The sequence below is a fragment of the Rattus rattus genome, chromosome 4 (genome assembly GCF_011064425.1).
Source record: "Rattus rattus isolate New Zealand chromosome 4, Rrattus_CSIRO_v1, whole genome shotgun sequence".
Classification (NCBI taxonomy): Eukaryota; Metazoa; Chordata; class Mammalia; order Rodentia; family Muridae; genus Rattus; species Rattus rattus.
This window is the reverse complement of record NC_046157.1, coordinates 144,872,568-144,886,724: the sequence shown is the minus strand read 5'-3', so window position 1 is coordinate 144,886,724 and position 14,157 is coordinate 144,872,568. Positions and strand designations below refer to the sequence as shown.

General features: G+C 39.8%; 1 protein-coding gene across 1 annotated transcript in view; it reads left to right on the top strand.

The window, feature by feature from the left end:
* Window positions 1-14,157, top strand: part of Abca12 (ATP binding cassette subfamily A member 12) — a 169,840-nt gene that overhangs the window by 82,714 nt on the left and 72,969 nt on the right. Inside the window, exons 9-11 of the mRNA XM_032901300.1 lie at window positions 4,597-4,666; window positions 8,846-8,964; window positions 9,977-10,083. Of these exons, the coding sequence (XP_032757191.1) occupies window positions 4,597-4,666; window positions 8,846-8,964; window positions 9,977-10,083 (296 nt within the window). The remainder of the gene's footprint in view (window positions 1-4,596; window positions 4,667-8,845; window positions 8,965-9,976; window positions 10,084-14,157) is intronic.

Here is a 14,157-nt window from a genome sequence, read left to right as displayed (position 1 = left end):
GCGCTGAGTCCGACGTACTTATACATGAGCTTCTGCCGGTAAAGAGACGTTTCCTATCTACAGTTACAGAATTAATGACTCATTTACATGGTTGATTGTTTCTAATACTAATGTTTTTATGAACACCAGGAGAGGTTTACTCTCTTAAAAAGTCTAGCCTGGAGAACTAAACAGTGTGATAATTATTCCCTTGTGGGCTTTTTTTTTTTTTTTTTTAATTTTTGTGTTTTAAAGACTTGAGGACTTCACGTTTCTATGATCACTCTTTTTTCATTTTTAGACTTAAATCGTAAATTAATAACAATAAAAGAATATAATTAATAAAAACAACATATAAATAATTAAGTGATCAACTCAAGGCTTTTTTCCCCAGAAGACAAAAGTTTATCTGTGCTTGAGAAGTCAGAAGTAAACAGTATTTCTTACTAATGTGACAGCCAAACCCTTTCCTGGTGAATGATGTAATCCAGTTTTCTATATTTCCATATTTAACAATGGTCAAGATTTATAAACATGGCTATGTTAATGACCTAGAAAATGTTAAAACATGCCATTGGATGGTCAAGGTAACAAGGAAATGCAGCCAGAAAAGTTATTTTTATCTGCAAAGTTGGATGTGATTAACTCCTCTTTGTTATTAAATCTAAGCACGTGTGAGGTCATCGGTGAGGGTAGCAGCACTGAGCCAACTCTTTCCCTAGTTATTAATCCCAGCTTGAACAGAAAGTGCATCACCTTTGAAAGGTTTCCACAGGTATTCCGGGGAATCTTTCTGGAACGTCGAATTCAAACCTATAATGCGAATTCATCTACACGAGTGTCCTGACCACAAGGGCAGATACTTGCCACCTTGGCCAGGTTACCACAGGGTTAGTCTTGATGATTTTTCGCCGTATATTTGAAGGGCATGTACTTGTTCCTTGAGCTTTGTGTTGATGTGAGGCACAGGGATGTGGTTACTCACAGTGCAGTTGCTTGTCTTCTGTAGATCTCACGGCAGCACTCTTAAAAATGAAGAAAATAATAGTATTGTCTGTGTCAATGTTAAGTGATTTTATTACTACAACAATTCTGAGGTATTATCCCATTTCATAGCTGGCTCGATATGTGTTGTTCTGCCAACAAGATGTCAGTCTGAGAGTAGACTCTGAACCTATCTGTTCACAAAGCCGGGTTCCTTGAGCTCTTTTATAGATCACCCCATTCATGTCTTTCAGACACCCTAGGACACATAGTTTCTCACTGGAACACATCAGTACCTGCTGCCATCAGACTGCAAAACTTCTAGTCAGCCACAGAAGTTACAGAGTGTAACATGTCAGGCCACAATTCTTCCACCATGACAAGTTTCACAGTGATGCTCCAGTATCCTACACAGTCTGATACACTACACTTCCTGCTACCTACGCCATGGCTCTAATCCAGCCTGAATTTGAAATACACTTAGGGCACCTTCAGAAGTCTCCACATCAGCCAGGAAGACATGGAGATGCTATTGTCTCCTCTCTTTGTGGTAAGGTGTCTCAATTCTGTATTCTGCCCCGCCTGGTGTTGCTGGGTCCCCAATACTAAGTGCTTCCTTTTATGAAGACTGAGGTTCAGGAGCAGAGGTCTCTTTTGTGACTTGTGAGCATGTGCTCCTTTGCAAAGTCATAAGTCCAGAGAAACAGTGTTTTAATATAGAGTACAGCATGGGCAAGATTGTTGGGGGGTAGAGCAAGCACTTGTCTTGATAATCTGATGACTTCCCAATGTGTGCTATGGTACTATGGTACATATATGTACCAATGTTCACATACATACTGCATACATGTGCAATAATAATTAAGAAAGTAAATGTTGATTATTGAAGCAGTAATGCTCCCCAGCTTACAGACAGTACAGCACAGGTGTTTTTGCACATCCGTGTTTATTCTCATATTATTCATCATACCCACGATATGCAAACAGCTTAGATGTCCATCAACACTAGAATAGATAAAGGATGCAAATCATATATGCACAGTGAATTTTCAGGTGTTAAGAACAATAAAAGTATGAACATTTCAGCAAGATAAATGAAGCAAGGGAACATTCTGTTAAGTGAAATAAGCCAGGCTTGGAAAGACAAATACCAGGTTTATTCTTATATCTAGAACTCGTATTTAAGTTTAGGTAGATAAATAGGTGATAAATAGGAAGGAAATTGAAAAGGAGACCATGAAAAGAGAGAAAGAATCTAAAGGGAGTGATGGAAAAAAAGAGAGAGTAGTGGAAAGTATGTATCATAGAAGCAGACGGGTAACTCTTTGGAAGGATAAAGAGGTTGAGCAAACAGGAGAAAGAAGAGAATGGAGTAAGGCAGTGGAGGGCAGGTAAGGACAAAGTATGATGGTATACACATATACATGCATACACATACATACATATATATACATACATACACACATAATATATATACACACATATATACATATACACATACATACACATATACATACAGACACATGCATACATACACACACATACACATACTACACGCACATATACATAAACACATACATACACATATATATAGACACATTCATATACATACATACACACATACATCTATTGTATATATGTGTATGTATATTATATGAAAATGTCACAGGGAGTAGCCAGCATGGTGGCTCAGTGGGTGAGATACTTGCTGACAAGAACGATGATGTAAGTTCAGTCTGGGATTCACAAGTAGAAGTAGAAATCCAATTCTCCAAGTTGACCTCTGACCTTAACACTCATTCTGTGGCATGGCTAAGAAATCAATTAAATAAATAAATATAAATAGGAGAAAAAGGAGCACCATTACAGTGAAATCCATTTCGTTATAGGCCACTCCCCCAAAGTAATTATAATAAAAAAAAACAAACTACCAATGCAGAATGTTATCTAGATGTCTGTGGATACCATTTTATACATGCCTGGTCCAAAAAAAAGTTAAAGAAGTAAAATCTTGCTTTTCAATGGTTTTAATGTTTCCCACTCATTTTGGTCTAGTTAGTCTACTGATAAGGATATTTCTTCCAAAGTGCTTTACAGCCTCCAGTGGACAGACAGAAAGGTTTCTTTTAAGTTCAGAGTTAAGCCTCACTGATAACATGAAGTTAATTTCTGTTAGTGATTTTCTTTATTGGCCTAATGGAAAAAAGAAACTCCATAACCAGAGGGTGTACAAATGCTGATCCAGTTGCTGACAGCCTCACACAGAAGTTCAATGTGAGCAAGACAGACCTTGGCAAAAATGGTTGTGCAAACATTTCTGTTGAAAAATCATAAAACGCAATAGATTTCTGTTCTTAATTTTTCAACATATGGGTATCAATGTTATTACTGATACCAATTAGATGTATTTATTGTGATGTCTTTGTTGCTGGTCTTTTACCTTGATTATACATTTTCTATAAGGAGGACAATAATATTCAATTGCCCTTTTGATAATTCTCAGAAAATTTCACTCCGCTGAACAGAAAAGCAAAAAAGACCATTCTGACAGTTACTAGCGGCCAAGCCAACTTGGACATGAAGAACAATTCAGAAAGTGGATGGGGGCGGGTGTTAAATTCTGGGATATTCTTTTATCTAAATATTTATTTCAATAGAACAGAAAACATTTCAAAAGCATGGGTCTCTGCACAAAGGCAGTTTTAGAAGACAGGAGGGTGCATGACCTAGAAACAATGGAAGAACCATTAAAGTGGCTAATTGATATCCTATTGATAACCCATGTTAAAACATGACTGCACCTGAGCATCCTGGCCCACTGAAGCAGCTCGAGAATAGAAGGCTGATACCCTTCGGAAGCTAGGTAGCCCAATGCCCTGGATTTAGTGTTTTCATTTACACCATGACTGCCTAAGGAACTTTTCATTTTCAGTTTCCATGTTGTTTCTACGCCTGCTTTCTCTTTATCATTCAACTTACATAACAAGCAGAATCACTGACTTTTTTATCTTCAGGGGATAAATCTCAGCGGTTACTATGGCTTCATTGCAACCAGTATAGTTGTCCATCTCGCCCCACCCCCGCTCCGCCCTGGCAACTTCTTGTTTGAGATAACGACTGCACAATCCTGTTTACATTGGCCAGTGCTCATTCATAGCTGCGTGCAGTGATCACTGCCTGCTCCTTGAAATAAAGTAGATTAGCAGCGAGGGCAAATGCTTCCCAGGTCTACATCTGAATGGCCCAGGTCTGGGTGGGGGAAGGGACGACAGATAAAACAACCCAGAGTGTCACATTAGACTGATTTGATCAACAAATTGCTTGGTGCTCAATCTTCATTACGGTGTTTGAAAGTCACCTATGGAATCAGGTCTCGGGACGAAATAATATGGTCTGATGTATGAACGAAAAACGAATAAGCTAGGATTATTTTAATCAAAAGGCCCCATTTCCTACAAACACCTTACATATTTCCAACAAAAAGAAAATGAATAGCATTTGTAAAAACAAAACAAAACAAACGCTGCACCTTCTTTTTCCACTATTAATTTGACTTATGGTAATTTTTTTGACAAGGAGGAAAGTGTCTTTGAACGAACATGTTCTATATTGACCTGTGTATTATTGCTGTAGGTGACAATTCAACGCATGCGTGGACTGATGATGATGAGGAGGCACTGTCCCCAAGCAGTCTGGCTGCACAGTAAGTTGTGTTTCCCGACCGTGGGCTAGCAGGCTGGATAAACCAAGCCTCTCATAAACCTTATCTTATCAGCCCGGAAACCGGTGCTCCATCGAAGGGCATTATCAAATGTAGTAAAGTTGAAACTAGTTTGGGCGTATTAATTAACGTAGTTTGGATAACACAGCCTGAGGCGCTCTTTTCCAGTTCTGAGATGTACTCCGCCATGTCTGCAAGGGTTTCTTTGTGCCTGCGAGCCGAGTCTCATGGGCACTTGTTTCTTTCTCTATGAAAAATACATAAGCATCTGCCTTAGCCTGTTCAGTTCCTGTAGCAAAATACCACAGACAGGGCTACTGGCAAATGATGGAGACTTACTTTCCACACTGTAAGCCTGGCATCACGGAGGGAGCAGATTTGGTGTCTGGGAAGAGCCTACCTTCCAGATCATAAAGGGCACCTTCTTTCCAAGGCTGTTTGTATAGGCTACCAGTCCCACCCATAAGAGTTCTGTCCCCAAAGACCCCACCTCCTAAGGTCATTATCATCGTGGCATGTAGAATGTCAGTATAGAGACTTCAACACATTCAGACCAGAGCAGCGTCCAGAATTTTTACATTGCTATTTCTTTGGCGTTTTTAAGAGTCAAAATATTCTTAAAGCCTAATCAAGATAATGCAAATTTTGTCTGCTCTCAGGAATGTTGGCGTGGCAGGGGGAAAAAGATTACAAATCATTTAATTTTGGACTTCCCAGGAAATGACAGCAGTCACCATGGTGTCTAAAGACCACACACGTGAGCAGATTCTGAAGGAACTCATAATTAGGACAGGGAATGCAAGCAGTATATCAAACTTAGGTAAATTTAGAGACTAGTTGGTCTCGTGGGTAAAGATTGCTTTGGCTTGATAAATCATGCTATTGTGGTTCTAAGAATTTAGTCACGCCAAAGACATGTTTGTAACTAGTAGAAATCTGCACAATTAAAATCGAAGAGTCAAAAGGCAAGGAGACGTTGCTCAATGGTTCTAAAACACAGTTAGGGAAGAGTCAGGATGTCCCACAGCGTGGCTGCTTAGTAGACTGAGAGAGCAGTGATGTGCTCAAAAAGGTAAGGAGGGGCTGCAGGGATGGCTCAGCAGTGACGAATGCTGGCTGCTCTTCCAGAGGACCCAGGTTCCATTCCCAGCATTCCCATGGCCACTCACATCCAATGCTACTGTCAATCCCAGAGAATCCAACGTCCTCTTATGTTACGCTATGTTTCAGATATCTGGGACTTTTGATATAATCCATGGATAACCATCATACATAATAATAACTTTAAAATAAAATAAAAAAACCTCTTTAAATTGACACTGTGGATGCTTGGTGAGGATGTGAGAGATTCCTGTCAGAGCCTACAGGCATGCATAGCATTGACAGTCCTCAGCACTTCTGTCTTGCAAATCCCTCAGCTGCTGCTGTCAGTTTATTAGAGGGAATTCAATACCCGTAGATGAGTCTTGGGATTGATGAAATTAAGGCGTTTCTTTAGACTCTCTCTCCATTTCCATTTTAAAATGATCACACCACAGCAGTAACGGCACAAGGCAGAAAGGCTTTTGGTTCAGCTTGTGCTAATGACGGCTACTCAAGCTCACTCTTTTTCTCACAGCTTTCCATCATTACTCATGTTCTAATGCTGCTTTAAAATTTATGTGTGTGTGCACTCCTGCACTCGTGCACACAGATGTGCGTTTATATCCATAACCTATCTTTTATTGTAAGCACTTTGTTGAAGAAAGGATTTTGTATAAAGAAGTTTAAATTAGTCATTTAAAGGACTCATGGTGTTTAGGCCAAAACAGGGGCATATATATGTCATCTAAATTTTTGAACATATTAAGTCATTTTAAAAGGTGTCATCAGTGCTTTCTACAAAAGTAAGCGGGGGGGGGGAGGGTTATATGCTTCTTCTGGGTCACTTCAAGTTCAGCTATTGTGGGAGGTTAGGCCAACATTTTGCTACTGACACTGCTGCCTGGGAGAACTGGCTCTACATGCAGTGTTATGTATCTTGCAGTGGGAACAGAGAGAGGGAAGGTAAGATCCATGAGAACCTTCCTACTGGAACCAGTGCACAAAAAGCCATCCTGAGGTGTAGTCATTGGCAGACGGGTTCGATGGCTAATGTCTCTGCAGTTTCCCACGTCTCTTCTACAGATGACTGTATCCACTGAATGCTCACACAAATGTGAATGCTAGGAAGTCTTCCATGGTCAGAAAGGATGGAATATAAATTTAAATGGGTCATTCCTTCAAGGTGTGCACAGGAAATCTTGAAATCTGTACTTGTTACTACAAAGGAATGAAATAAATGGATAATCTTCCCCCCTCCAAATAGATATACTCTACAGCAATTTCAATAATTCTGTTGGTCTCTTGTTTGGCATTGTGTCCCTAAATGAATTTTAGTTTATCCTTAGCATCTTTTAACCTGCCTCCCAGTTCCATTAATACTGTCTCATGTTCAAAATCAATAGGTCAGGGTGATTTCCTTTCTTCCTCTAGCTTCTATCTATCTATCATCTATCTATCTATCTATCTATCTATCTATCTATCTATCTATCTATCCATCCATCCACCCACCCACCCACCCACCCACCCACCCACCCACCCATCCATCCATCCATCCATCCATCCATCCATCCATCCATCCATCCATCCATCCATCCATCCATCTATCTATCTATCTATCTATCTATCTATCTATCTATCTATCTCTCCCCTCTCTCCTTCCTTCTTCCCTTTATTCCTCCCTCACTCCCTTCTTTCCTTCCTTCCTTTATTCCTTTCTTCCTTTCTTGCCTCATGACCTTGGCTGGCTGATACCATGGATTGAGAGACAGTTCATTAAACTTACCTGCATGCAGGCGTGACTCAGTGTTCTACAGCTAATCTATACAATAGGTTGGCATTGTAGCCATCCTATTCTGTTGGGTTATTATTAGTTACAAGGTGATTTAGTATGGAAATGCAGTTGACAGATGATTCCTTTTATTTGGGCCATACAAACTCGTTTAAACCTGCACTCCCTGCCTTTTATTTGTCAATTGATGATAGCATTGATTACTTTCATGGAGGCTTTGATAAATGATAAAGCTAAGTGTCGAAAGCTTAGAGATCTAAGGCAAGCAAACATGGCGTTTTCCACAGTCTCTAGACAAGGAAATACCTAAACAAGAGCTTTTAGAATCAGTGCTTTAAAGTAAACATTCGTGATCTATCAGAATGGCTCCATGGGTAAAGGCCTTTGCTGCACGAACTGGTGAACCTAATCCCGTCCCTGGGATCTCTGTGATGGAAAGAGAGAGCCAACTGCAGCAAATTTTCTTCCTGTATCTGTCCACACATGTTCTGTGGAATTTGCACTTCTTACTCTCCCACAATAAATAAGGGTGTAAAAATTTAAAAGTCTGGGCAGGTAGCTCAATGGTAGAGCCCTTGCCTGGCTTGCAGAAGGCACTGGACTCAATCCCCATCACCAGAAAAGAAATTAAAAAGAAAAAATGTATAAAATGTGAATTAAAATTAAAAGTTAGTCTTATGACCAATAAAGTGTGCTCTTGCTGCCAAGTTGGAAACTTTTCCTAGCGTTGGTTTATTTCTTTTTAATGTTCCTTCAGGATCCAGAGTCGTTAGCCCACATCCGGAGGCTTCTTTAATATTAGTGCTTTTTTCTACATTACTAGCTGTGTTTGGAGGGGGCTCACTCACTAGCATTTTGATAAAATACAAGTTAATATCTTACAGAACCTGCTATTAGTTATTTTGCCTACTGTTTAGCATAATTCAGGGCATATGTCTTTCAAACAGGCATTATTATTTATTCTCTGTTTGTCAGTTAAAATGTAACAGCAGCCAGTGATGAAAAAATCCCCATGGATTGGGGAGGTAGCCTTATGGTTGACGTGGCAGGGACACACCACACACACACACACACACACACACACACACACACACACACACACACACACACACACACACACACACACACAAGCACACATTCAGAGGTGTGCTACCTCTGGACAGCAGGGCTTGGTGAAGGTGGGTACCCGATTTCACAGGGGGTTTGGTACCCAGGCCAACAAATTACAGTTTAAATGACTTTGCTTCCATTTTACGAATCCTAATCATATGTTCTCATCTGATTGACAGGCTCCTGATCCTGGAAAATTTTGAAGATGCCATCTTGAACATATCATCCAGAAGTCCATATTCTCCTTATTTGGCATGCGTAAGGAACATGACTGACAACTTGGCTAAGGGATCACCAGGTGATGCTCTAGCTCAGCTCATGTTCTGTTCTAATCGGTTCAGACATCAACTCATCAAAGGAGATTTTTTAAAAAAATATATTCTTTTTCATAGTTACACTTCCGTTTTAGCTAAGTGATTTAATATTAAAGTGGAATTGCTAATGTCATTAGGCTGACCTCTTGCTGCTACTTGCATTGCACGGTCACCCGAACAAATTCTAGGAGGATGGGTTCCTACTAGATCACGTGATATGGGTTACCTGGACAAACTTCCCAAGAATCCAGAGTCACCAGGAGCTTATGCAGTCCTTCATGACATTCTCCGTGTCCTTAGTGTTCTTAGGTTGTTGAAAAATTAAGATAAAGAATCAAGAATTCCAAAGTTTTAGCATATTACATGAACAAAGGGGACCCTGTGTCAGACCGCTTCCCCACATTGAACTTTCAATTTTTTAACCTATGTAAGCAAAAATTATAAAGACTGTGACTGGGCTGGAGAGATGGCTCAGCTAGGCTAGGATCACAACCCAAACTATAAGACTGCAAACATTTTCCACTGTTCTCACATGCATTCTTTTTTTCTATACCACAAGGTATCAAGCAAACAGTACAACACATATTTTAGCCTGGAGTTTGTTTCCCCAATATTACTAAATTATGGCTGGAAGTACATACTTGGGTATATTGACTATATAGTCTATTTGCCCTAACATATTCCAGCCTAGTGTATCCCAGAGTCAGAAATAAGAAAATTATTTAATTCACAAAGAGCTAGTGCTGTGCGGTACTGTACTAGAAACATCTTTTATCTCTAAGCAGCGTTATCTGTGAATATTTTAAGAAATAATGAACTCTATAGTCCACATGGTTCAAGGAAAGGTTAATTTTCACTCATTTTATATTTATATTGAACTACAACATTATTCTAAAGAAATCCTTGCTGATAAGTCTGGAGAAAAGTCCCTTTCCACTGTGCTCCCCAGGTAACCTTGTGATCCTCACAAAGTCATTCTTCCTCCCTCCTCTGCAGACAATCTAAAGCTTCTACAGTCCACAATTCACTTTAGAAAACCTTTCCTTCAAAATGGCTCCTATGAGGACGGCTTCCCTCCATTTCTTGAGATCCTGAAATCCAAGGTAAGTCAAGAAAGGAAACATAAATAACAGAATAGCAATACTTTTGGCGATATGCTAGGAAGATTCAGTTAAAATGCCTGATGATTACAGGTGACCTCCTTTCCCCTGCAGCTCTGTTCAGGCCAAAGGGTGACAAAGGTGCTTGATTTTACATAATGTCCTTAATGTCGTCCTCAGCATAAGATGATCTATTAAGAGCCCACTTACAGTGCTCGTAAGCGTCTATAAACATTTCACAATATAGCTATCTTATTAAGCTTCCTAATTTGGGAGTTCGTTGTATTATTATTATTTTTTAATTTCTTGACTTCCATATCTATAAAAGTAGATTTCAAAAGCGAATGTCCCGACTTCACGGTGCACAAAGGTCTCAAATCTTAACATATCTGTTTTTCTTGTCATCATATCGGGCACTAAGAAGTCATATTAAAATGTGTGACGCTGAAGAAGGAAAGGGAAGAATCGAGCCTGTAAATCTCTAAGCTTGAATCAGATCCTGCTATTTGCCTATCGTTCACACAGTGTACAGATTATCAGGAAATTCATTTTTAAAGCAACTCTATTAAGATTTGAAAACAGTTTTCCTAGTAAGAACTGCGGTTTAATTAGATCTATGTAGCCTGGGATAAAGTTAAATTAGAAGTGGTTTATTTAGGGCAAGCAAGTGATTTGCTGTGTGGTAAACAAGCCGTAATTAAGCAGGCATGCAAAACATTATGTCCATGTATATTACAGATAAATGTGCTCATTAGACTACCTACCTTTTAGCCCCACTTTTCTACATGAATCAAATTTTCTAATGTACTTAATTTAGTGTTATCTTAATTTATGCAAATGAGAAAGAAGGCATACATTCACCCAGAATGTTCTTATTCATCTTCCAAGAATCAGTGTAAATGTCACTTCTGCAACACTAGTTTATCTCCTTTCCCCTGTTTTCCAGACAGCTGTGCCCCCTTCATTTATTTTATATGGATACTGAACTCTGATAGCATCTGAACAAAACTCCTCGCTGATAGGTCGGGATAAAAGTCCCTTTCCAGTGGGCTCCCCATGCAACCTTGTGATTTTTACAAAGTCATTTTTCCTTCTTCCTCTGCAGACAATGAAGACCTCTGCAGTCCACAATTTACTTTAGAAAATCTTTTCTTTGAAATGGCTCCTACTAGGACAATTTGCTCTTTTATTTATAAGACAATAATCTCCAACCTCCAAGTTCTTACAATCTTGCCAGGGGAGAAGTCAGGAAGTGAGAGTCACAATTGTAACAGAGTAAGATAAAGGATGTGGTATGCGGACCGACGGGTTTCTGCGTGTAAAGATAGGTATCGAACTCAGATTATGGGGTACAGAAGTGAAAGGAAGAAACTTGGCCGAGAACGTAATACTTACTCTGAGTCTTGAAGGCTGTGTATCATTGGGTCATACTCATGCATTCCAGACTTAGAAACTCAAGTTTGTAAGAAGCCAGAGAGGTATGAGCCTCAAAGACAGATGCGGTTACCTGGAGTCACAGGAAGGAGAAGGTACCTATGGGAAAGTCAGAAACTGGACTTTAGAGAAAAGCCACGTCCAGGTCCTACAGACATCTGAGTTGAGGAGTTTGAGTTCGGCATCAAATATGAAGAAGGCAAATTTTGTATTTTAGAAGGAGATTAAGATTGGGAGAATGTTACATATGCCATGTCTGAAATAATCTAAACAAACAAACAAATGAAAACCCCATGGCCTCTGTGGAGTCAGTGCAGTCAGAGAACAGTAGGGAGAAAGAGCTTCAACTGTGGTTTAGGAGGTCAACCCGAGGTGAGGCCTGAGGAATCCAGAGCTCTTGGTACTGAGACTTCCAGTACCGATTTGGAAGGCGGTAGCTAGCATCATAGTTTGCTTTGTGGGGGTATCACTTAGCTGGAGTAGAAACCCTGACGAATCCAGGCTTCCTTCATCTCTACAAGCACATATCTCTAAATGAAAGGGATGAGTCATGAGCTTATAAACAAGGTGGGACACCAACAATGGCGCTGTGTTCTCTGAGCTGCTACTCAGCACATGGCTATGAAAGAGTGAAGCCGGGCGCCTATGGTTTTATGGCCATTGCTTCCTGCCATCCTCAGTGTGGCAGCCATTTGAGTACCCAAATTTTACTCATAGAATTCCTTGCAGTGGGTAGATCCTCCAAAACACAAAATGTCTGCCCACTTAGAACACTGCCTTCTATTTCTCAGCCTTCTGCTTACACATCTTGTTTGAGAGTGTCTGTGTTCTTTCCTTTCCTTGTCTGTTTTTAATCTCTTCTCCTCTGCCCCCCTCTGGTTCTTTTGGTAGAAAGGGACACTTCTTGACTGCATAAAATAAACTTCTTATGTTGTGCAGGAATGCAAACAATATACTATGTTTATTGTAATGCCTTCAACATTTTTGAAATACACACACACACACACACACACACACACACACACACACACACACACACACACACACACACACACACACACACACACACTTACTGGCCAAGGGTCAGGAGCATCGATTAAAGACTTATCAGTTGATGTCTATAATATTATAGACTCTTCATGATCATATGAATTAAATTTCTCTTTCATTTGAGAGCTCCTGGACAATGAGGAAGCCTGTCATAGCTAGAAATGGAGTTAGTGAGGAATCATTACCCAATCATAGGTCTGAACCTCTGCCGATGTCAATGGAGACAGCCTCTGTATAGGGCTTTGGAAAATCGGTAGTCTAAAGTTAGCATATGCTTTGTTTAAAACAACATCTCACTCCATTATCCTGGATGGTCTGAACTTACTGCGTAGCCCATACTGGACTTAACAGTGCAATCCTCCTGCCTCTGCCTCCTGAGTGCTGGGATTAGAAGTGTGCACCACCACATCTTGTTATACTGACAAATGCAGTGAATGTGTGTGTGAGTTGCAGACATGTGTGTCTGTGTCCTCGTGCACTCATGTGCAAACACGCAGAAGCCAAAGCAGGACTTGTGACATCTTCCTCTATCTCTCTCTACCTTGACACTTTGAGTCAAGGTCTCTCATTGAGCTGGAAGCAAGTCAGTGAGATCTTGGTATCTCTCCTCCCCGTCTCCCCTGGGGCAGTAGGCATGGGTAGGCAGTGAGTGTTGGGGATTCAATCTCAGGAACATATTAGAGAGCTTAGATCATTAGAGTTTCAGGATCCTTTCTTCTTGCCAGTTTGGGAGTTTAAGTCATTTTGACGATTTCCATAGAACAAAAATGCTTAGTCTTTCTAAACACATCAAAAGGCAAAAGCCAATACGCATAACAAGGCAATGCCTGAAAATTAGATCTATCACCATGGAGTTGCTAATGCATGCTCCAGCTTAAAGACTTAAGAAAATGTTGATTAAAATTTAATTGTCCTAAATACCATAATATTTAGACCATAACCATTTTTAGCTGTAGAGGTCAGTCAGGTTATATGCATTCCTGGTGTTGGGTAAGCACTGTTCCAGAATCCCTTTCACCATGCAAGTGTAAACATTTTCTATCACTCCACACCTCTCTCTCCTCTCAGCCTCTGGGAATTCTTAGTCCCTCTTTGACTTTCTGAGTTATGAACTTCACTCCTCTAGGTTACCCATACATTGGAATTATATAGCATTTGAAGTGACTGATTAAATTTAGCATGGTTTCCTCAAGATTCCCCATGTTATAACAGCATATCCTTTTCTATTTAAGGATATACATATATGTATATTTGTATATATGTATATGTGTGTATACATATATGTTTATTTATACATATACACACATATAGCACCTTAGACATTGTTTCATTTTTATATATAGTCTGGTTATCCATTCATTCTTTGAGTTGTTTCTATTCTTTGGCTATTATCAATAAGGCTTTTGTGCACATTGGTATACAAATATTCTCTCCAAGCACTAGCTTCAATTCCCTGAAGCATAGACCCAGAAGTGGAATTTGAGCTCATATGCTGACTTTATTTTTCAGTCATGAGAAAGTGCAATACTGTTTTCCATAGAAGCTGTACCATCTCACACTCCTACCAGCAATACACAAAGGTTATAATGCCTG